This window comes from Diabrotica virgifera, chromosome 4 (assembly GCF_917563875.1).
Source record: "Diabrotica virgifera virgifera chromosome 4, PGI_DIABVI_V3a".
Lineage (NCBI taxonomy): Eukaryota > Metazoa > Arthropoda > Insecta > Coleoptera > Chrysomelidae > Diabrotica > Diabrotica virgifera.
In genome coordinates this window covers 163,167,158-163,192,009 of record NC_065446.1, presented here as the reverse complement: position 1 = coordinate 163,192,009, position 24,852 = coordinate 163,167,158, and the positions used below count along the sequence as shown (strand labels likewise).

Here is a 24,852-nt window from a genome sequence, read left to right as displayed (position 1 = left end):
GGCTTTATACATGGAAAGCACCCGGTGATACCCCAGGGAAAATCATAAGAAACCAAATTGATTTTATTAACATAAACAAAAGGTTTAGAAATTCTGTCACCTCAACAAAACATATCCAGGCGCCGATGTCTTCTCAGATCATAGTCTATTGGTTGCAAATATCAACATACGACTCAAAATAATTCATAAGAAAATGAGACCCAAAATAGATATAAAACTACTGAAAGAAAATAACATCCAGGAAAAAGTAAAAACAGAGATTATAAGAATTTTGCGAAAATAGTTGAAGACACAAAAAAATTGTATGACATCACAAGAACCTTGACAAGAACAAGCCGAAATGGTACCACTAAAATAAAAGATAAAGATGGTGTCGTACTGAAAACAGAACAACAAATTCTTACTAGATGGATGGAATATTTCAAAGAAATGTATGAAGAACAGAATATAATAAACGAAATAGAAGAGGAACCTAACAGACAACCAATGAACATGAACACCGAAGAATTCACCCATGAAGAGATAAAAGATGCAATTAATCAATTAAAAAGAGGAAAAGCTGCCGGAATAGACAATATCCCTGCTGAGTTAATCAAAACTGACATCGAAACGTCCACCTCTATACTGTACACACTTTTAAATAAAATTTGGAGAACCGAAGAGCTATCCAGAGAATGGACGCAAGGCTTAAATGTAAAAATTCCTAAGAAGGGCGACACATCCAAATGTGAAAATTGGAGGCCGATCACCCTGCTATGCACAACAAGCAAAATAATGACCCGAATCATGCTTGAAAGAATGAAGAAGGAATTTGATAAAGTTATAAGGGAAAACCAAGCTGGATTCCGGGCACGAAGATCCTGCATTGACCACATTTGTACGATGAGAACGATTATAGAGCAATCATTAGAGTGGCAGAATAAGCTATATGTGAACTTTATAGACTTCGAGAAAGCGTTTGATCGTGTAGATCGCAAAGGCTTATGGAAATTGCTAGAGAAATACGGAATGCCTCCCAAGTATATCAGAATTATAAAACTGTTCTACGAAGGGTCCACAGCACGCATAGTCCACGAAGGCAAGTTAATAGAACAAATAGATATTGGTACAGGAGTAAGGCAAGGCTATGTGCTCTCTCCAACCTTATTCCTGATAGTAATCGACTGGATCATGTCTAAGGCTACTAGTAATAGGACTGGAATAAGATGGAATGTTTTTAACCAACTTGAGGACTTGGAATTTGCAGATGACATATGCCTTTTAACAGAAAAAAGACAACACATGCAACGCAAAACTGAAAAAGTAGCAGAGGCAGAGAAGAAGGTCGGACTTAACATAAACGTCAGAAAAACTAAGATAATGAAAATAAATACACCAAGAGAAATGGGAATATCACTGGGAGGCACGGAATTAGAAACGGTAGAGAAATTTAACTACTTGGGCAGTATTTTGAACAACAAAGGAGGGACGGAGGAGGATGTAAAACGGAGAATAGGAATAGCTCAAAACGCATTCAATATGCTAAGAAAAATGTGGTCTTCACGTCAGATGACAAGTAAAACCAAGATAAGATTATTCAACAGCAACGTGAAGACTGTGTCATTATACGGAGCAGAAACTTGGAAAGTGTCAAGAAAATGTATCGGACAGATGCAAGTGTTTATAAATAAATGCCTAAGGAAGATTCTTAACATTTACTGGCCAAACCGCATATAAAACCAAGAATTATGGACAAGAACTAACCAGGTACCTATATCTAAGACAATATGCAAAAAGAAATGGAGTTGGATGGGGCACACACTAAGAAGACCTGATACAGACATAGCGAGGCAATCCCTAGAATACACACCACATGGCAAGAGAAGACCAGGTAGACCCGTAGAAACGTGGAAAAGAAGTGTGGACAAAGAAATTTATGCTATTGGGAAAACCTGGGCAGAAATAAAGATTATTGCAAAGGATAGGACAGAATGGAGGCAGACAGTTGACGCCCTATGCTCCGCATGGAGTGAAGATGAATAAGTAAGTAAGTAAGTTGAAGACACTCCTAGTGGCATAGAAGAACAATGGAACGAAATGAAGACATCTATTAACACACTTTCGCATGAATATCTTAAATCAAAAAGAGAAAAGAAGCAAGAATGGATGACAGATAAAATATTGCAGATGATGGAAGAGCGAAGGAAATAAAAAGGTAGAAATGACAATGAATATAAAAAGTTGCATAAGAGTATACTAAGGGAAATAAAAGGGGCAAAAGAAGCATGGCTGATGGAGAAATGTAAGGAAATTGAAACACTACAACGCAAACATGACGATTTCCATATGCACAAAAAGATTAAAGAAGTACAGAACATCAGAAAACAACGCAATACAGGCATAGTCTTAGACGTCGAAGGTCAGATTTTGACTATAATTGAAGATAAATTAAGAGGATGGAAAGAATATATGCAAGAATTATTCGAAGATGCTGCACGAAGTCCGTATAAAATAGACAATCCCTACGGCCCAGAAATAACAAACGAAGAAGTAACTATGGCCATTAAGCGGATTAAAGATGGGAACTCACCAGGACCTGACGAGGTCCATGGTGAAATTTTAAAGCTATTAGAGGCACACCAAATTACAGCTTTTACGAAGTTATTCAACAACATATACGAGACTGGTTACTTACCAAAAGACTGGCTACTATCGATATTCATTCCACTTCCCAAAAAAGCCAACGCTAGAAAATGTGAAGAACATAGATTAATTAGTTTGATGAGCTATGTACTTAAAGTACTCCTTACTATCATTCACTCGCGCATATACACCAAATTAGAAGAAGAGCTAAGTGAAGTTCAATTTGGATTCAGAGCAGGACTCGGAACGAGGGAAGCACTTTTCAGCTTGCAAGTTCTAATACAGAGAGCCAGGGATGTCAACTGCGATGTGTATGCATGTTTCATAGATTTTGAGAAGGCATTTGATAAAGTCCCACATGGAAAACTAATCGATATCCTAAAAACATCAGGACTCGATGGTAAGGATATAAGACTTGTCTCAAACTTATATCTTCAACAAAAAGCAACAGTTCGATTCGAAAATGAACTGTCCGAAATCTTCACAGTCGAAAAAGGAGTTAGACAAGGTTGCATACTGTCACCAGCATTATTTAACATATACTCTGAAAACATATTTAGAGAGGCATTGGACGAATCAGAAGAAGGTATTGCAGTAAATGGACAACTTATAAATAATATTAGATATGCAGACGATACAGTATTGCTGGCAGATAGTGCGCAGGGGCTCCAAAGGATCATGGATAATGTTGTAGAAGCATATAATAAATACGGAATAAAACTAAACTGTAAGAAGACAAAAATAATGATCATTAGTAAAAACACCAACATAAACGCCCAAATTACCGTAAAAAATACACCCCTAGAGAAAGTACAGAAAATATGCTATCTCGGCTGCAACATTAAGGATACCTGGGATCATAGCTACGAAATAAGAACTCGTATTGAAAAAGCCAGAAGCTCTTTTAACAGTCTTAAGAAAATTCTGTGCAACATTAAGTATCAATGGACGCATAAGAATTCTTAGATGTTACGTCTTTAGTGTCCTTCTCTACGGAGTTGAAAGCTGGAGCCTGACAGAAGATGCCATAAAACGGTTAGAGGCGTTTGAAATGTGGTGCTACCGACGTATGTTGAGAGTCTCATATATACACCACACAACTAATATAACTATTCTCCAGAGGCTAAGAAAAGACAAAGAAGTGGTTAACACCGTAAAGAACAGAAAATTGGCTTACTTCGGCTACATTATGCGTAATGAAAAATACCGACTGCTACAGTTGATTCTACAAGGCAAGATTGAGGGCAGGAGAGGCCCTGGACGTAGACGTATATCCTGGCTAGCCAGAAAGTGGACTGGTCTAATGTCAACTGATCTATTTCGAGCTGCCGTAAATAGAATAAGATTGGTCAATGTGGTCGCCAACATCTCCAGAAGATAGGCACCTTTAGAAGAAGAAATACGTTCATTTTTCACCAAAGAAAAAATATGTTTTTAGTCAGTTTCTTGCAGGTAACTCAAGTACTTCAAGGTAAGTATTTCAGGTGCTCGCAGATTTTTATTTTGTCTCCAGCAATAATAATCTGCAAGTTAGAATATCATAGGATGTATAAGTGTCGCTTCACTTCCAAATGTTTATAAGGAAATTTGCCCCTGTATTTTCACCCCGAAATAAGAAATATTAAAATATTTTATGCATTTATTTACACTAAAATATGAAAACATAAGTCTTTAGAACGAGAGTGGATCTAGTATTAACTCTCTACGATTTTTTTTTCAAAAAGTTTAGCCTTTGACATTTGAACTCTCTCGGGATAAACAATTTATAAAATCTAAGCAACGAGTTCACCAATCGGGCTTTTTGGACCATGGGAAAAATTTTTTTATGTTTGAAATTAAAAAAATCTTCATCATAAAGCCTTAAAAAATACAAAACTTTGTTTTTACAATAAATAATCCAATTGCAAAAAACGGTAATTTTGGAACTTTCGCAGGCTGTTTTGCAATAACCCATTAACGAAACTATACTTGCGATAACTTAGATTGTGTAGGCTTTTAAATTTACTACAACTTTCTATTTAAAAGTTTTTTTATCTAAAACAAATATCCTAAGCTGCAAAATTAAAAATCTTTAAAAATTGCAAATTTAACAAATGAAAAACGTCATAAATAAAAAAGCGCACAAAATTTTTGGTTACATTTTAGTATGAGTTATTCCTGGCATCGTCCTTTACAACACCTGATAGGTTTAAAAATTCCTGAATTATATCCTGAAATCAACCTATTTTTCACCCACAGCTTGGACTATAGTAATTGATCTTGATATATCTGTAGCATCACCACGTTAAGCAGCAGTCAAAAAAACAGCCTTTTCTTTTATAGCTTCAAATTGTATAAGGCTAAGGTATGTGGACCAAGAAGACTTTTCATGAAATGGTGGCAATTTGATTCTCACATGATGCGACGTTTCGTCTCTCATTGATCCTTTTTTCAGTATAGGATTTAAAATTACTGCATTTTGGTGGCAATTTCCTTTTGGTTATAATGCTCTCTAATTGTTGAATTTTCTGTTCTAACATTTGTACATTGTCGTCTACACTTTCCTGTATCATCGAATGTTCTAGAAACTTCTGCAAATTTCTTATTGTTCTGTCTATATATTTATTTAATTACTTGAGAAGTCTCGTAAAATCTTTTAGCACCATTTTCGAATTTCTCTTCGTGTTGTCTAGCTGCTGCTTTAATAAGTTGAGAAGTTTCGTAGAACCTTTTTGCAAGATTTTCGAATTTTTCGCCGTTTCGTCTAGCTGCTTTTTGAGAAGTTTCATCGATTTTCTTTAATGCTGCTTCTTCTGCTGACAAAAAATAGTATGTCTTAGGGTTATCTCCATTGTTCTTGAAAACATCCCCGAGTCGTGCTTGCAGGATTTTCTTGGACCCGCTGACATCTTCCTCGCGTTCCTCTAGTTGTTTGCTAGTAAGTTTGCTGTAAGCTTGGTCAAGCACACACGTACTTTTGAAATGTTCTTTTCAAATTCTTCCCGAATACCGAAGTAGCCATGAGCCACTTCATTTCATTCCAATGATGTAATGTATAGGCCATATGTAATTCTAAGCCCCACTCGTGACGTTCATGTGTATTTATTGGATTCTATTTTAGTTAATTTTACAGGTAAAATAATCAATTAGTTGTGTTTAGTATGTAGACAACTAAAGGTTACTTTTGGGCTTACAAGTGTTTTTGTACCAAATATTACATGAATAGTGTACTCACTGAAGGTGAATATGAACTTACCCCTGATTTCGGCTAACCTCCATGGATTTTCATGAAAATTAGTGAATGGTTAGAGAATACCTCCAACTTGGTCTTTTACCCTGCGGGTGGATGCCACACCTTCTAAATGATGAAAATAACTTAATTGAAAAAATAACCCTTTAGATCGATATAAGGACAAATTATAAGCAAAATTTGTTATATCAAGTTATTCAAATAAATCATTACTTTTTGCGGCAATAAAAAACAAAGATTTTAAATTTTCGTGAAAAAATGCATGTTTAAAAGCGGTTGTTCTTAAATAACTCAAACCTATAAGTTTCTACAAATAAACTATCATTATCATAATTGAAGCTACTAGAAAATTGAATAAGTTTCTGAATAGAAAAACCTTAGTTTTAGATTTAGTATTAATTTTAAAATTTAGTAATAATTCACAGTGAGTTATTATAGGTAACTGAATGTATATTTTTTTCGAAGAGTACTCAAATCTAAGTACAGTATAACCTGCCATATCCGGACCTGTCATATCCGAACCTCCCCATATCCGGACGGTTCTGCGCCGTCCGGATCTACTGAAATCTACCGAGAAAGGCAGTCCTGCTGTTGGACAACGCACTAAAAGAAGAACTAAAAGATGGCGAAATAATATATTATAGAATCTATAAAACGTGTCTATCGACGAAAGTTATTGATGGCGTTGATTACTGGAATGTATGAAGGAGAAAACGTTTTAGGACTGTAAAAAAAGTAGTGGTCTTGATATCCGGATTTTTTCATATCCGGATCGGTCTGTCGCCACATTGATCCGGATATGGCAGGTTTTACTGTATTCAAGCTTAAAGAACAGGAAAACGAAGTTGATAGCATCAAAATTTATGCTCCAAAATTGTTTTCATAGAAAATTTATTTTTAGAATAATCCATTAATTTTTATATCGGGTTCGTCAAAAAACCGTTTAAAAGGTTATTTCTGGGGCTATAAAATCGTATTAGATTTAACTTAATATCTCCCGGATTATCCGGTTTTAGGCGGTCTTCTAGCTTAGCAAATTTTTTTCTGGATTTTTCCTCCATCATATCCAATACTCTTATTTGTTTTAGATATTCGGCGACGTATCTGGGCACGTTTGCAGCTTCACTGAGACAGTTGTATGCTGCTTAAATATTCTTTTTGTTACTTTGATTTGTGTGTCATCATGCAAGACATGCATATATGTAATTATTGGTAATATGATGCTGTTTATCAGTCTTAGTTTTATTTTCATGGCTAATATGCTTCTTCTTACTTTGAATCCTCTTATTGCCGTTCTGTCCTCTGTTGTTTTCTGGACTGCTGCGTTAACATATGGTGTGAATGTTAGCCCTTGGTCCATTGTGACTTCTAGCTATTTAGCTTCGTTTTGCCATTAAATGTGTCTGCCTTGCATTGTAAGCTGTTCTTCTGGGTTATCTTTTTGCTTTTTGAAGATAACCGCTTGGGTATTTTCTGGATTTATTGCTATTTTCCATTGGATATTTCCTTCTTATATCGTATTCAGTGCCGTCTGTAGATTTCTTACAGCTATATCCAGGTTCCTGTGTTAAGCCGCCATTGCAGTGTCATCTGCATAAATCAGTTATTTGAGGATTATAACTATAAAGTAACGAGCAGTCTTACGACTGGTCTGTAAGATTTAATCCACTTAAAAATTATCTCAACGAAGAAGAAGCAATATTGAAAGTGTTATCGAAAAATCCCGAAATGTCTCAGAATATCTGGAACGTCATAAAATTTGTATAAACATAGGAAATTGAGAGCTCAAGTAACAATAGTAATTAATTTTTGAATAGTCGTCATTGTGTTAAAATAGTAATCAAGCATTGTAATATTGTTTACTATTTTGAATAAAAGTAATAAAATGAAAGAAAAAACCAGAAATGGTAAATAAATTACATATCGGGTATACATCATTTCTATTTTAAAATAACATACAAATCAGAGTTTGGTGTTAATTTTAAAAGTAAACTGAATATAAAACCAAATACTTGTGACTATGTCGGGATAGTATCATGAGGTTTTTCCTGTTTTTTCCTCGTGATTTATTATGAAATCGCTAACACGAAAATTTTATTATTATGAAATCACTAACACGAAACTTTTACTGTCATAATTGCATATCTGACGTATATGCTTAAGGCCATCGGTACATAATTCGCAAATATTTTACGGCTATTCCTACTTTTTCTGTCTTTACACGGCAAATTACGTTTAGTAAAATTCACACTGGTATGGATATGTAAACATTACTAGAATGTCATTCTACTTGAAAATGTCATCATTAATGTAAAGAGATGGCTTTTGAATGTTCTTGGATAACTGTTTTTTTTTTCAAAAGTTTTAATTTTTTTGTTAATTTAAAGCCAAATTGTTTTCAAAATTGAGCATTTTGAAGCGGTAAAACTTACAGATCATATAAGCCAGGGGTAACCTGACATATTAGCTATGTGTATGCCAAATTTCATCCCAATCCGAGCAGTTCTTACAGCAAAATTTACAACATTCTCAAAATTTACAGCAAAAACTGTGAGTAAATGGACTATAAATTAGTTTGAGTTTTTATGAAATATTTTATGATATATGATGATTTATATTGAATGTTTTCAACTGTTCTTCTTTTTCAAAAGTTTTAATTTTTTTGTTAATTTAAAGCCAAATTGTTTTCAAAATTGAGCACTTTGAAGCGGTAAAACTTACAGATCACATAAGCCAGGGGTCACCTGGCATGTTAGCTATGTGTATGCCAAATTTCATCTCAATCCGAGCAGTTCTTACAGCAAAATTTACAACATTCTCAAAATTTACAGCAAAAACTGTGAGTAAATGGACTATAAATTAGTTTGAGTTTTTATGAAATATTTTATGATATATGATGATTTATATTGAATGTTTTCGGCGGGGGCCCGCATCCCAACTGGAACCAGGGCCCGCTGATCTATCAGTATGCCACTGAATCAGCTATTAAACAAATATCAAATGTATACTGCTATTTACACAGATGCATCAAAATATCCTTATGGCACAGGTGCGGCGTTTATTGTCCCACTGCAAGTACAACGCAGATTTAAATTGAGTAGATAAACATGCATTTTTACAGCAGAAGCGTTTGCTATTTTGAAAGGTATAGAATTTATAATGGAAAATAACATTTCATACTCCATAATTTTTTCTGATTCACTTTCGGTTTTAAGTAGTTTACAATCACATTTACAAATCAACTCCGCATATAGTCATCCTTACATAGCCAAAATAAAAACTTTGCTCTCTCAAATGCAAAAAACTAGAAAATTTATTTTTGTGTGGGTGAAAGCACACTCAGGTATCACATTCAATGAACAAGTTGATAAAGCGGCTAAAGAGAGCATACAGTTGGGAGATGTTGCACCCTTATTAACATTAGATAAGAGAATAAACATTGCTAAGGATAATTTATATAAAAAATGGTCTAAACAATACAAACATTTTATTTTGAAAAAAGGCACAAGATATACATTGCTAGAACCCGATATTCGAAAAAATTACTGGTGTAAAAATTACGATTATCCGAGAAGTTCCATAACAACCATATCTCGGATGAAATTTGGACATGCTTGCTATCCGGCAAATTTATACAAAATAAAAATAATTGATAACAATCTTTGTGATATTTGCAATGAAACGGCGGACTTGGATCATATATTTTTTAATTGTAAGAAGTACACACATCAGTCGGACATTCTTACAAAAAATTTAAGAAGTTTAAACGTTTACGGTCCCTATAATATTATGTATCTTTTGGCACTGAGTGATAAACGTATTTTTGATTTTATTTTGTTTTTCCTATATGACTGTAAAATTAAGTTAAAGAATGACTAGATTAGGCTTGTAACCTTAAATGTCTTTCCTATTGATTGCCTACATGCCTGCCTTACCGTGTGGGGTGGGTATATAGGTAATCAATAATTATTAAGAAAAAAGAAAAACCCTTGGATGAGAAAAGTGTGACCCTTGTTCTTATCCCAAAATTTTTATTAAGATTAATTTAGCAAAAATTCACTTTGAAAATAAAATGTTTATTATATCTATTCTTAACAAAAAGGTCGGTCAGACTTAGATAACCTTAACTTAGATTACTAATTAGATAGTTTAGATAAGACACATTATGTTTATGTATGTACTATTTACTTTGTTTCTGGCCGCATGGTCTAATCTTTAAGCCAATAAAAAAAAGTTCACGTCTTAAATAAATTATTTATCAAATACACTATATATCAATATTATTTAATCAACAACTCAAAATATTCCCGATGCCATGTCAAATATTTAAAATTGTCACTGATTGTTACTGTCTGACTGACAATATGCTGACAATATTCTATTCGACTGAGTGCGTTGTAAGACAAAGATAGATTTGGAAAATATTACCACGGACATTGTGTTCATTTTGTTCGAATTCTGAAAAAACCAATAAATATTTTTGAAAAATTTAAACGCAGAATGAAAGACTAAATTATTACCGAGGGCCAAAAGTCCCTTAGAATAAATAAAAAGTTTATTTTGAATAAGACATTTGAAATTAAAATCAGACTAAATTTTCTCTTAGATTTTCACCCCTGTAACTTATTAAAATAAACATTATAGAAGTTCTCAGGGACTTTCGGCCCTCGCTAATAACGTAATCTTTCATTCTGCGTTTAAATTTTTCATACACACTTATTAGTTTTCTCAGGATTCGAAAAAAAAATGAATCCCCATTTGAATAGCATTGCAGCCGAAAATACGTACCCATCCCCTTAAGTTTAAGTTGCTTTCACGTAATCGAATAAACTATCTTCTAATAAAGTCGTCCCAGGAACATAACTCATAAATATTGGAAATATCATTTTAAAATCGTCTACTTGAAAATGTAGATATAATATACGTCTGAATTAGAATTATTAGAAGAAGGTTTATTTCAAAACATTTATTTAATTTCTTAATGTTTTTTATTTTGATAACGATTTCCGAACTGGAAGTCGAAACGTCAAGTACATTGGTTTCAAACTTAAATTATGGCTTTACAAAAATAAAATTAAAAAAATGTAAAAGCTGTATATTGTAGATACTCATAACTTTTAAGCATATACTATACATATCTACATTTATCTAGAGAATAATAATTTTATGTGCTATTAGACTGAAAATTTAGTATTTTGCTAGCAGCTACCACTAGGGCATCCCTGCCATTTAATTAGTTGCAATCCGTAACTACACGCCGGGGTTTGTCCTGGTTGGGTCAGAGAGAGCAGTATATGTGCCTCCTGATTAGGGATGGGAAAAACCTACCGGTTTAAACCTAAAACCGGTTTTTTTACTTCGCAATAACCGGTTTTACCGGTTGTTTTTTCGTCCCGGTTATAACCGGTTTTTTCTTTTTAAAGTAAAAACCGGTTATTAGGTTTTTACGGTGATTAGGATTAGGTTAGGTATTATTTCGGATCTCAATCATAATTATTATTCTCAAGTAATTATTCCAAACAAAATTATAATTCAAATTTTATTTTAATTTATAAAACACAGAAGCAAACTGAAAGTGCAATCTCACATCAGCCAGAAACAATTATTAAGTTTTATTATAATATTTCTTTGAAAAGGTATTTGTTATCATAATATTTACATAGGGAGTGATCTGGTTGAATTAGACGCAAACATCATCTATTTTTCACACTTAACTCTTGACATTGAAAGTGGGTGAATGACTTCTGATTACCAAAAATAATGCTCTGCCTATGAATATCGAATTACTGATTACGAATACGGATCTCCAAGAATTTCGCTACGTTTTCAAAACGATACACTCATACAGGAAGTATTAAATGAGTTAAAATGTACCTATTCTACAAATATACAAACGTGTGAAAAGTCATACATGTTCTTTCGATAGTACTAATTTTGATCATATTGATATCGAGTCGAATGGAGTATCGCAAATTAAAGTGTATTGTAAATGTTACTTTGTAACCTATTGGATTAAAAAAGCCGAAAACCGGTTTTTTCAAAAACCGGTTTTTTTGGTCGGTTATAACCGCCAGGTTAAACCGTAAGCAAAAAAAAACCGGTATAACCGAAAACCGGTGTTTTGTCAAAAACCGCCATCCCTACTCCTGATGAGAGACTAATAAGTTTCGAAACCGGTAGAGGTGCTTGCTGCACTCTCTGATTGAACTAGAATATGATGCGGCTGTAGTTTCGTATTGCAACGAAATTGAAAATGGTTATTCATTTTTGATTTACATGTTTACTTTGATTGGAGTACGAAGGGAACCATTCTCGTTGTAACTTTGCCGCGCTGAGCAGATGGGACGTGAATTGTAAATTGTAAAATTCCCTCATCTTCCTTAGTCTCAGCATCCGTTATGGCTAGCAAATTTTAGAAGCCTCGGTGTAACCAGAGAAGGTTCCCATTGTTTTCAGTCTGGTGGGATGAAGAGTAATATTTTTAGTATTATTTTATGTGCTATTAGATTGAAAACTTAGTCTTTCTTTTTAATAATTTTTCCATTTTAGATGCATCTTTTAAAAGAAAAAATGCGAGAAATAGAATTGAATATTCAACCAGGCTTAATGAGAATAAAATGGTCTTCGTTGGGAATTACTGAGTATGCTAATGCTAACTTGATTCTAATAAATAATTTAAAAACTCTAGTTTTACAAGTAAAACATGTGGAAAATGACTTATTGAAGAGAATAAAGCAGTTATCCAAAATGAATTTATTTGATTTTGACCAGGTAAGTACTTATGTCACAAATAGTAGAAAACTTTTATATGCAGTTCTGTAAAACATCTATGTTTTGCACAGAAATTAGTTAAAAAATGAATGAACTGACTTAATTTATTTGTTTGAATTTAAACTATTTTAAATAATTATTAGATACAAGTCGCACACCTAGTTCAATTGTGCCACAACTGCAAAAAATTCGAATTTTGGGTTAAGGCTGTAAAATATTGCCTATTCGCGGTGTGCAAGTACTCGGAAGGGATACGCGAAACGATCGCGAATGGCGGAGAAATATTGCAAATTTCTTAAATAATTCATATTGTCAATTGAAATTGTCAAATTGACGTACATTTCAAACCTATTGTCATTTAAGAAGAAAAATTATATATTGCTCCACAATATTAGGGGAACTGCGGGTATTACCGCCCAGCGGCAAATACCGCCCACTCTATAAAATATCTTAAATATAGAGAAATAGTAACTTTGGCAACATCGAAATGACGCCACGATACTACTGAGAGAACCGTGCAACAAGGTCGCCGGCCATAAGCATATTTAGTTGTTTCAGAGAAGTCAACGTGTTTTGTGTGGTGCCACTATAATTTTTAGGAGCTCGAAAATAATTTGTGAGTAACTTATTTTTATACTTAATTTATTGATTTTTTTATTAATTAGTAACCGGTCCTCTTATATATATGAATCGAAACAGTTTCTTTCAATATTTTGAGAAATAACGATTAACAATTGTTTTGTTTGAAATATGGCGATGGCGGGTAATTTCGCCCAACTTGGGCGGCATTACCCTCCAGTGGGCGGTATTATACATTGATTTATACATTTTTAATTTAGGATTAAGAATGCCAAAGACAATGATGAATTCGCGGAAAAAGGCAACATGGAGCGCAGAACAGCTTCAGGAAGCTATAAATGCAGTTAGAAGCGGAAAGGGGAAAATGCAAAGTGCAAGAGAGTTTGGTAATATATGATCTTCATTTTTTAATCCATTTTCTAATGTTCTTTTTTCAGGTATCCCATATTCTACATTAAAAGATAGGTTAAATACAAACAATGCTTGTGCAGCACAACTAGGTCGTCATCCTATATTTTCCACTGAACAAGAAAAGCGAGTGGCTGATCGCTGCATCTATTTGGCAAAGATGTTCTATGGTCTAACGGCCACTGATTTACGAAAAATCGTCTACGAGTTTGCGGTTAAAAATAATATCAAACACTGCTTCAACGATGACAAAAAAATGGCCGGTAAAGACTGGCTTCAAGCTTTCTTAAAACGGCATCCAAATCTTAGTTTGAGGAAACCCGAGGCAACCAGTTTAGGGAGAATTTCGGGTTTTAATGCTGAAAGTGTAGGCCTTTTTTTCAAAAATTTAAATATAGTTTTAACAAAATATAACTTTCAAGCCTGCCGCATATTTAATGTTGACGAGACAGGCATTACCACGGTGCAGGTTCCATCCAAAATTGTAGCTCCAAAAGGTGTCAAACAACTGGGAAAAGCTGTAAGTTGGGAGAGAGGTCGAAATATAACTCTGTGCTGCTCAGTAAGTGCATCAGGGATATATATACCTCCGATGTTTATTTATCCTAGAATCCGAATGTCGGAACAGCTTAAACGCAATGGACCGGTAGGTGCCATATATGAATGCTCGGCCAAAGGCTGGATGACTGTAGAATTATTCTTGATTTGGCTTAAACATTTTAATAAACACGCATCTACTTCGAACGACAACCCAGCATTGCTGTTGCTAGATAATCACAGCAGTCATTGTTCTTTAGCTGCTTATGAATTTTGCCGTGAAAATGGGATCATTATGTTATCGTTTCCGCCCCACACGTCCAATAAGCTACAGCCACTAGATTTGACATTTTTTGGGCCGCTAAAATCTGCCTATTCAAATGAATGTTCACTCTATATGAGACGATATGTTCACAAAAAAATAACACCATTTGATGTATCTGAAATTTTGAATCGAGCATTCGTTCGTGTAGCTACCATGGAAAAAGCTCAAAAAGGCTTTGAAATAAGCGGTATTGTTCCATATAGACCAAATATTTTCACGGACGAAGATTTTTTGCCTTCTACCCTTTCTAATATTCCCGCTGTTGAACTACAACTTCCTGAAACTGAACTTACTCCCTGTACCTCTGAAACAAATCGAGTGCCTTCAAAAGATGCAGTCTTGGAAACAAATGAACCTAATGTTATTCCAAGTACATCAAAAGCCAACGAAGCTCATGCATATGTCACTCCTTCAACATCAAAATCAGGAATTACAAATGAAAGACAAGGAGATATATCGATTGAAGAAATGACACCGTTGTGTGTCATAACTGAAAATAAATTAAAAAAGAGGGGTAGAAAATTAGACATTTCAAAGATTTTGACGGCAACTCCAGAAAAAATAGAACTGGAGCAAAAAGAAAATAGAAAAATACAAAAGAAAGAAAAGCAAAAACTTTCAAAAAATGTAAAACACGTTAATAAAAAAATTAAACGTGTTACGAGGAAAGTCTTCGATGATAGTTCTTCAAGCGGTTCATCCCTACACGATGAAATGGAGATTTGCAATGACCACAGTTCCGATGATCCCAGCAGCGACGTAGAAGAAGAGTGCATCTATTGTGGCGAATATGGAAAATCGGAAATGTGGTACAGATGCGGAGTTTGCCATAAATGGGCGCATAAAGAATGTAGTGGTTAAGATAATCACAAAAGTTTTATATGCGATTATTGCAAATAGAGTGTAGTTTGAAATGTTTTTTTACTTAAGTATTTTTTTGAATGTTTTTTTATATAAAAAATATATAGATGTTGTTTGTGCGTAAATAATTATTTTGTGTTTGATTTTTATACAATGTAAACCCTGGGCGGTATTATACCATCAGTGGGCGCTATTACCCGCATAGTCTGATAATTCCGCCCAAGTGTAGGTTTGTGAAAATAAATGTCATACTCCGCAAAATAAAATAAATGAATACTTTAAGGCTTAAATAATTAGAAGTAGATAAACTGACTGTATTTTGACAGTTGACAGTTTTTATCAAGACCTGTAGTTTTTGAATAATTCAGTAAATTGCTTAAGTGGGCGGCAATACCCGCACTTCCCCTAATATAATATGCAATTATTATATAAAGGTAAATTTAATTAATTGTATTTTGCTTACAGCACTGCATTGTAATAACTAATTTTATTTACTACATACAATTGTTTACGTTTTAATAACATAACCTAAATCTTATTTTATCTTCTTATTATTTTTTTTGACTATGGCCTTGACAATTATCCAGTAATCAGGACCATATGATTGGCCAATATAAGTAAAAGTGCGAATAAAAGTGCAGAGCGAAGAAACCAGGTGTCGCTTTTCCGAACTTGCACTGTCCCAATATAATGGCCCATCTAATGCAATACAGCCTGAACTAAAATATTGTTTTGGATAAGTATAAAGAAAGTTACTTCGGTATTTCACTGTAGGGTTTTTGAGGTTTTGAAAATGCAATATGGCCATAACTGGGAAATGTGGCGATAATATACACTGCCACAATACAACCGATGTAATTATTTAATACGTTCAATATGGCCACAACTGCAAAAATCAAGAGAGATGTGGCGATAATATACACTGCCACAATACAACCGATATAATTCAATACGGCCACAACTGCAAAAATCAATTGATTTTTTCATTATATTGCCGCTGTATCTCCTAGGTATCGTTTTATAAATGACTTTCTTCACAATGCAATATTGCCATAACTATCAAAATAATAATAACGTTTTATTTTTAATAAATTGTAATAAGATCCAGCCAATAAGTGTATAATTTGCTACCTAAATTGTAATTTTGAAGCCAGCCATTCTCAAAATAAATTATTTACAGGGTAAAACGCGTTTACTACAGAACGTTTTGCTCATTTCTCGAGAATATTGTGTTTTGCACTTTTGGCACTATTGAACTAGGTGTGCGAAATGACTAAAAACTGCGAGTTGGTGGATGCGCCCATAAGAAATAACATGTGCACCTCCACCAAAACCTAAGGTGCATTAGTCGGATCGTGACGTATACCCTATTCCACGAACATACGCCTCTTTTGGATTACTTCGACAACGAATATTTTACTGTGCAAAATAAGAAGAACGAAAGTAAATTGCAAATTACATTGTTGTTTATTGGAATAATTATTAGCGCCATTTACTTTCGTACTTCTTATTTTGCACAGTAAAATATTCGTTGTCGAAGTAATCGAAAACAGGCGTATGTTCGTGGAATAGGGTATACGTCACGATCCGACTAATGCACCTTAGGTTTTGGTGGAGGTGCCCATGTTATTTCTTATGGGCGCATCCACCAACTCGCAGTTTTTAGTCATTTCGCACACCTAGTTCAATATGCCACAAGTACAAAACACAATATTCTCGAGAAATGAGCAAAACGTTCTGTAGTAAACGCGTTTTACCCTGTAAATAATTTATTTTGAGAATGGCTGGCTTCAAAATTACAATTTAGGTAGCAAATTATACACTTATTGGCTGGATCTTGTATGTTCGTGGAATGGACCATAAGAGGGGTCGTTAGAAAGCGAAGGAGATGGTGAATACAAAGACATAGAAAAATTAAACATGGCGGCGTTGTCAATAAGGTATTACATCTTATCTGCGTTATTTGCAATTGCTACGTTTAAGTCGTTACATGAATGGGGACGGGATATCGAGGCTACGAGAAAAATCCAAACACAATGTTATTGTCAAACAGAGCATTATATCATATCTTCGTTGTTATTGATACAATTTTGATGTACAAGACTTTAAATAAAAGGGTAGGGGATATAGAATACGCTCCAAAAGGACACTGTATCGTATCTCCGTTGTTATTTGTACGATTTTAACGTTCGGGAGAACCCAGAGAGCAATGGAAAAATTGTTAGGAATATTGGTTGAAATCACGATCCTAAGTAATGGGGAAACGACAAGTGAAAGAGAGAGAGAGAGAGAGAGTTTAACGTTCGAGACGTTAAATGAAAGAAGATGGGTTAGCGAATATGTTGAGATAAAAAACAAACACATCGACATTACCAAAAGAGCCATATATCGTATTTTCGTTGCTATTTGTCCGATTTTAACGTAAGAGACTTCGAATGACAGGGGACTACCCGCTAAGAGGGTATCATAGGAAAAACCAAACATGACAACATTCCCAAAACAGCACTATGTCGTATCTTCGATGATCTATAAAATACAAACGGGCGAGAAGTTATTGCTCCATATGAAAATATAACCTCGACACCTAATGGTAAAAGAGGCAATCGATTATGTATATTGTATGTATGTGTGATTTCATTTATTATAAATTAATAAATGAAAATAGTTTCTGTCCTTGTGGGATCGGTACTCACCGGAGGGACCGCAGACGTTCGGATACAATTAGCGTCTCTTTGCAAAGACAATGGCGTCGACTTTGCAAAGTAACAAGACACTTACTCAACACACACACTACACATTACACCTGAGTTAGTGATAAGTATACAGTTACGTGGCTAAAGGTTATAGTTCTAAACCAAGGCCAGAATCAGAGCAAAAAAAATGTATGTATGAAAGTATAAATATATAAGTACGATTTATCACACAAAGCTATATTTTTAATTTTTTATAAAAATAACGTTTTTCAATTTTTTATGTTTTTTTAAGTTTATATTGTGATTTATTCTTGATCAATATTATAAATAAATACAAAAATCCTACTTTTTTGACCTCATATCGCAGAAAAACCCTCGCATTAAGTGGAAAAGCATTAAAACAGCAATAATCGAAAAAAAAAACAATCAAAATGGTGATCTGTAAATAAAAAAATTGATACAGATAGATGCACTTTATACCATATTGTATCTACTGCGCGAATGTCATAGGGTGAAAGGCACTTATGAAAACAAAATATTTCCGCCCTTGTTTTAAAAACTTTTGAAAAACGCTGATCCATCGACTTTTATATGTAAATGTGCGCTTTTTAGATATAAATTTAAATGTACAGGGTGATTCACGCAGGTCTATAAGCTTTATGTTTAATGGAATAACCTATATATTTTTATATTTTTAATAGATTTTTAACAACCTGATTTCAACAAACTATATATTATCTTGTGTGGTGTATTATCATTAATACAGGATTAAATTTTGAAATTATAATGCACGAAAATCACTTATGGAATAAAATTTTTTGTGTAGGTACTTATTTTAGAAAATTATAAAAAAACGCTAAGACATATATGTCAACTTTTAAGTTCAAATATGCACTGTTTAAACATAAATTTATACATTCAAGGTGATTCACGCAAGTCTAGCAGAGTCCATAATCTTTAACTTTAATGAGACACCCTGTATATCTTTAGGTGTTTAGATACTGTTAAACCATCTCATCTCAAAAAAGTATATTGTATATAAAAATATATTATTATGAATAACACAAGGTGAAATTTTCAAATTATGTATAAATTTTCATCAAGATACATAAAATTTTGAAATTAATAGTTTATCATACTTTTTCTACAACCGTGTTAAAAATGCAATTTTTAGCACTCCATACGAGCGTTAAAAATGCTACTTTAAGGCACTATGGTTTGTTTTTAAACCAAGAGGAGTAAACCATAAAGACATATTCACACCCAAGAAAGTCACTAGAAAAGTCACTAAATAGATCTTCTTTTTTGGTTGATCATATCGGCCTTCGACGGTATTCCATACGGTTCCATGACATCTCGTAACGCGACAGTTCGTAACCGGACAACTGGTAACGGACAACTCGTAACAGCGACAGTTCGTAACGGCGACACTTCATAACGGCGACAGTTCGTAACTATACAAGTTCGTACCGGACAATTCGTAACGTCCAAATTTAATTATTCTGTTTATGTTTGTTAACGTGGAAATCTAATGTTATTACAGTTATAAATAAACTTATGTTATCAATTTAACGAATCAGTAACAGGATAAACATTTTTAGGCATTTCATATTTCGTGTTTCAGAATTTTTTTCATAGGTATATTTTATATTTTATTTTAAATTTTATGTTTTTCATATTTGATTTCATTTCACTTACCATCTTTCTTGCGTCTGCTGCGAAAGGTTCTACAATATGTGAATGTCCTTCGTTGGATTTAATGATATCGTCATCATTTGTATGAGCAGTTGCTTTGCACTTGTATTTATAACTATTTCGACACTTCCAATGCACAATTCCAGATTCCGTTACATGATTTTGAAAAAACTCGAAATTTTGGTATATTAGAGTCCGTTTTCCACGCGACATTTGCCATATTAAATTTCTTCAAATTATTATTGAGAAAACTCTATAGTACAGACTAGTTAAAGGATCACTAATGTTTCTTAAATTATTATGTTTGAAGAATGATTCGTGCTATCATATTATTTGAAGCCACCCCTCTTGTCAACTATAACCGTTGATTAAATAGCCCAACGCTATAACCAAACGTTTATTATAATAACAGGTAATTATAATCTTTCCTTTCCTTTACTTAGAAAGTTTGAAATGTCTAAAGACGGTTAAGACGGCTTAAAAATTTCACTAATTACATCATTATTAGTTTGTCTAGATATATGCAAATTTAAGGAACAATAAGAGGGATATTAAAGGGATTTTAGAAATATTGTTAAAAATTTGTAGGTATTTAAGTAAATAGTTATTTGTGTTAAAACACTTTTAATATATTCTGAAACACGAAATATAAAATGTGTTAAAAATGTTTATCCCCGAACTGATTCGTTAAACTGATAAAGATAATTTCAATTATTCCTGTAAGAACAGTTAATATCCACGTTGACAAAAATAAACAGAATAATTAAGTTTGGACGTTACGAATTGTCCGTTACGAACTTGTAGAGTTACGAACTGTCGCCGTTACGAACTGTCGCTGTTACGAGTTGTCCGTTACCAGTTGTCCGGTTACGAATTGTCGCGTTACGAGATGTCTGGGCACTATTCCATACATATTATATTATACTAATACGCCGCTAAAGAGTTCTGAAAACTGTTTTCTATATATAAAAGTAGACTAAAAATGTAAAAATTAAAGGAATAATGCAGAAAACACAAAAAATTGTCGATATAACTTAATTAACCTATGAAATTTCATTAGTGACAAAATGTTTAAAAGTCATTAATGTTAAAATTTCATAACAGTGGAGTAAACTTGCCTGAGGTTGGACCAATTACAAACAAGCATTACGGCGAGGTAAATTTGTATTATTCCTCTTGGTTTAAAAACAGACCATAGTGCTTTAAAATTTTTATGGCACTGCAGTTCATATTGACCACAAACCATACATACTCATAGACGTTTCACGTAAATTGTCAAGGTCAAGACAGCAAATTAGTTACCATTCCAATCCAGAGATGTCGCTGTCAATCAATTCTCTTGTCATATTTAACAACTGACAGTTGACAATTAAATTAATTTGTTATTTACTTTTTATTTTACAGTTTGTGGCTTAATTATTTTATTATAATAGTGGTGTTACGTTTTAATTAGATTTAATCACAATTTTAATCAATTGTATTAACCTCCTCTCCGTTTTTATGAGTAGAATTTTTAGTTTACATTGATCATCCCGTGTTGTGTTTCTCCACATTAAAAAAAAACAATATAATAGATCCTGAAACAATTTATTCCAATAGACAAGTGTGTCATAAACATTCCGGGCCTATACATTTTTGGAAGTTTGTAAAAGATTATAAGGTATTTATCTAAACAATCACCCTACAAGATTCTTTCAAAAATTTTCATTCAACTCAATATTAGATACACATCAGTGCTTTCACGTGATACATGGCAGTTAGTAGTGTTTAGCATTTTGAAAACAAATTGGAATATTTTGAAGTTTTCATTGAAATCGTAAAACTATGATTTTTGGTTATATTGATATTTCAGCCCAGATTACAATACTACCTACTAACAGAACTTTTAGACAATACTTTTAGTAGGTATTTTTTATGAAGATGGAACTTTTAAGGTAATTTTAACTCATAGTATAATAATTGAATAAAACATTGAATTGTCTTTCTGTTGTTTTAATTTCCTGCGAAATTTCATCAAAAATTACACAAAATTTATAATTTGAAATTCCCACGTAACTAAAATTTGTCAATTTAGTTCCCATTCCAATCAAGAGATGGCGTTAATTCGATCCGAAAGATTAACATAACATGGTCGTGAAACGTCTAGAGTATGTATGGTTTGTGATATTGACCGTATTCGCGGTGTGCAAGTACTTGGACGGGAAACGAGAAACGACCGTGCGCGAGTCGCGGAGAAATATTGCAACTATCTTAAATAATTCATATTGTCAATTGAAATTGTCAAATTGACGTATATTTCATACCTTCTGTCATTGAAGCAGAAAAACTATACACTGTGTCCGTAAAGTATGGAACAAATTCTTTTTTAGCTAAACAGCGCATTTTAAGAAATAATCCTGAAACACGTCGATTTTTGATTTTAATTTACCGTATTTTAAAATAATACTCTAATATACAGGGTGAATTACTTTCGAGTAATGACGTCACCGTCATTTTTTTTAAATGGAACACCCCCATTTTGTCTCAATTTTCGGATTACTCTAGCTGAGCTGATTCAAAAAATGTATCACATGTTGATTCAAATTGGTACAGGGTGGACAAAAATACAATAGCTTTGAGTGTGTTTTTAAAGTAACGCGTTACTTAAATTAAAAATATTATCAAAAACACTTATTGTATTTTTGATATTTTAATTAATTTTTGATTTTAATTAATTTTTGATATTGTTTAATTTAATATTTTAATTTAATATCAAAAATTAATTAAAATTTAATAATATGAGCACACACAAAACTATTGTATTTTGTCCACCCTGTACCAATTTGAAACAACATGTGATACATTTTTGGAATCAGCTCAGCTAGAGTAATCCGAAAATTAAGACAAAATGGGGGTGTTCTATTTAAAAAAAATGACGATGACGTCATTACTCGAAAGTAATTCACCCTGTATATTAGAATATTATTTTAAAATACGGCAAATTAAAATCAAAAATCGACGTGTTTCAGGATTCTTTCTTAAAATGCTCTGTTTAGCTAAAATAGAATTTGTTCCATACTTTACGGACACAGTGTATATTGCTCCACAATATTGATATGATATGCAATTATTATATAAAGGTAAATTTAATTAATTGTATTTTGCTTGCAGTACTGCATTTTAATAACTAATTTTATTTACTACATACAATTGTTTACGTTTGCATAACATAACCTGCATCTTATTTTTTCTTCTTATTATTTTTTTGGACTATGGCCTTGACAATTATCCAGCAACCAGGACTAACATAATTGGCCAATATAATTAAAAGTGCGAATAAAAGTACAGAGCGTAGAAATAGAGGTCGCTTTGCCGAACTTGCACGGTCCCAATAGGCAATTTTGATGTAATGTCAAAATAGTTATTTATGATATAAGTGTTAAAAGTGCACGTTTAAGGCACGCATGTGAAAGTTTGCAGAATGAGCGATAGCGAGCTCTGCAATTCACATGAGTTCCTTAAAAATGTACTTTTTAACACGCATATTATACAATATTTTTTCTACAAACGTAATTACAGGACAATATCTACAAAAACTTTTACTTGAACGTGACTGACATTCCATTTTTATATTTTTTTGACATTACATCAAAATTGTATATTACTCTAGGCTAATTAGCAAAATACAAGAAAAAGTTATTTACCAGCAATTTTATTGCTGGAATCGAATCTTATTATTGTATGTATTAATAATATAGGTATGCAAAGTCCGCAGATAGTGTGCTACTTTTTTTATAAACAAAATGGCACCCGAAAAGCGTGTTTTTTTCAATTTTTACTCTATAACTCCAAAGATTTTAACTTTACACCAAAAACACTCAAATAAATATTCACCGCAATTAAATTCTGCATAGAGACGTGTTTTTCCTGATTCACTTCGATGAAAACTTTCCCCGGAAAAGCGGGGTTTTCCAACAAAATCTTAAATTTTCAACTAAAATTTTAGATAAGTAATTGTTAATCAATAATTAAATAACTTGGTAATGTAAAAGCTCTTTTGGTATAGATTATAATTCCAGAAGCCGATGGAAATTGAATGAACAGTTTAGCAACAATTGAATTGTTAATTAAAAATTTACGGTCGCTATAATGACGACAATAATTATGATACATAATAATAAATATGATTTTTCCATAAAAAGGCACTATACCTATCTAATGTAATTTAATTTACAGAGTTGAAATTGGACTATTTAAGCGGCCTCAGGAATATTTTAAAATTATAAACAATTTTTTGACTTATAAACAAATAGAATATCTCGGGAAATATTAAACTAAATTAAATTGTGAAAACGCTATTCGAAAAACAGCGGCAGGACTCTTCTTTTAAAATAAAAAAGTTTAATTATGATGAGTAGTTCCTGTGATACAACCGGTCAAATTTAACCGGGATTTACGGCAAAGATATAAACAATAGGATCATAATTTTCAAACCATCACCTTTTTATTTTTGTCCTCTTTCTCCACATCAATTTTCATATCCTTAAAATACTCATAACATATATTATTATAATAAAAACTATCGATAATACGTGTGAAAATTGCCAAAAATAGCAAAATTCCAATCAAAAATTAGGTTGGAGAAAATGTAACCCTTAAAGTTCAAAATCGGTATACGTTAAAAAAATGCATTTTCTCGGCTTCCCATGGAGCAATTTCCTTCATTCTTTTTTTGTTCCCAAGTAACTCGAGTAGATAAATCCAACTAACGCATTATTAAATGTCAGACTTGCTGATGTTTTGTTATAATAAATTAATTTATTTATAAGAACAGAAAACTACATATTTTTTCCAGTTTTAAGCTTTTTTTAGATAAACTTACTACAAGGGTACCTTTTAAAGTTAAAAACATAAATATTCTCATTTGAAAGCTGTATAATTATTTAAACAATTTTTATTTAAACAAATTAAAATTTTGTGTTATAATAAATAAACCAATTTTTTATAACAAAACAAAAGCAAGTCTGACATTTAATAATGCGTTAGTTCGATGGCTCTACTCGAGTTACTTGGGAACAAAAAAAGAATGAAGGAAATTGCTCCATGGGAAGCCGAGAAAATGCATTTTTTTAACGTATACCGATTTTGAACTT

The 24,852-nt window shown here is 32.8% G+C and overlaps 1 protein-coding gene across 1 annotated transcript in view; it reads left to right on the top strand.

Moving 5' to 3' along the window:
* LOC114336768 (dynein axonemal heavy chain 10) overlaps positions 1–24,852 on the top strand; it is an 863,661-nt gene that overhangs the window by 196,223 nt on the left and 642,586 nt on the right. Inside the window, exon 18 of the mRNA XM_050648469.1 lies at positions 12,401–12,622. Within this exon, the coding sequence (XP_050504426.1) occupies positions 12,401–12,622 (222 nt within the window). The remainder of the gene's footprint in view (positions 1–12,400; positions 12,623–24,852) is intronic.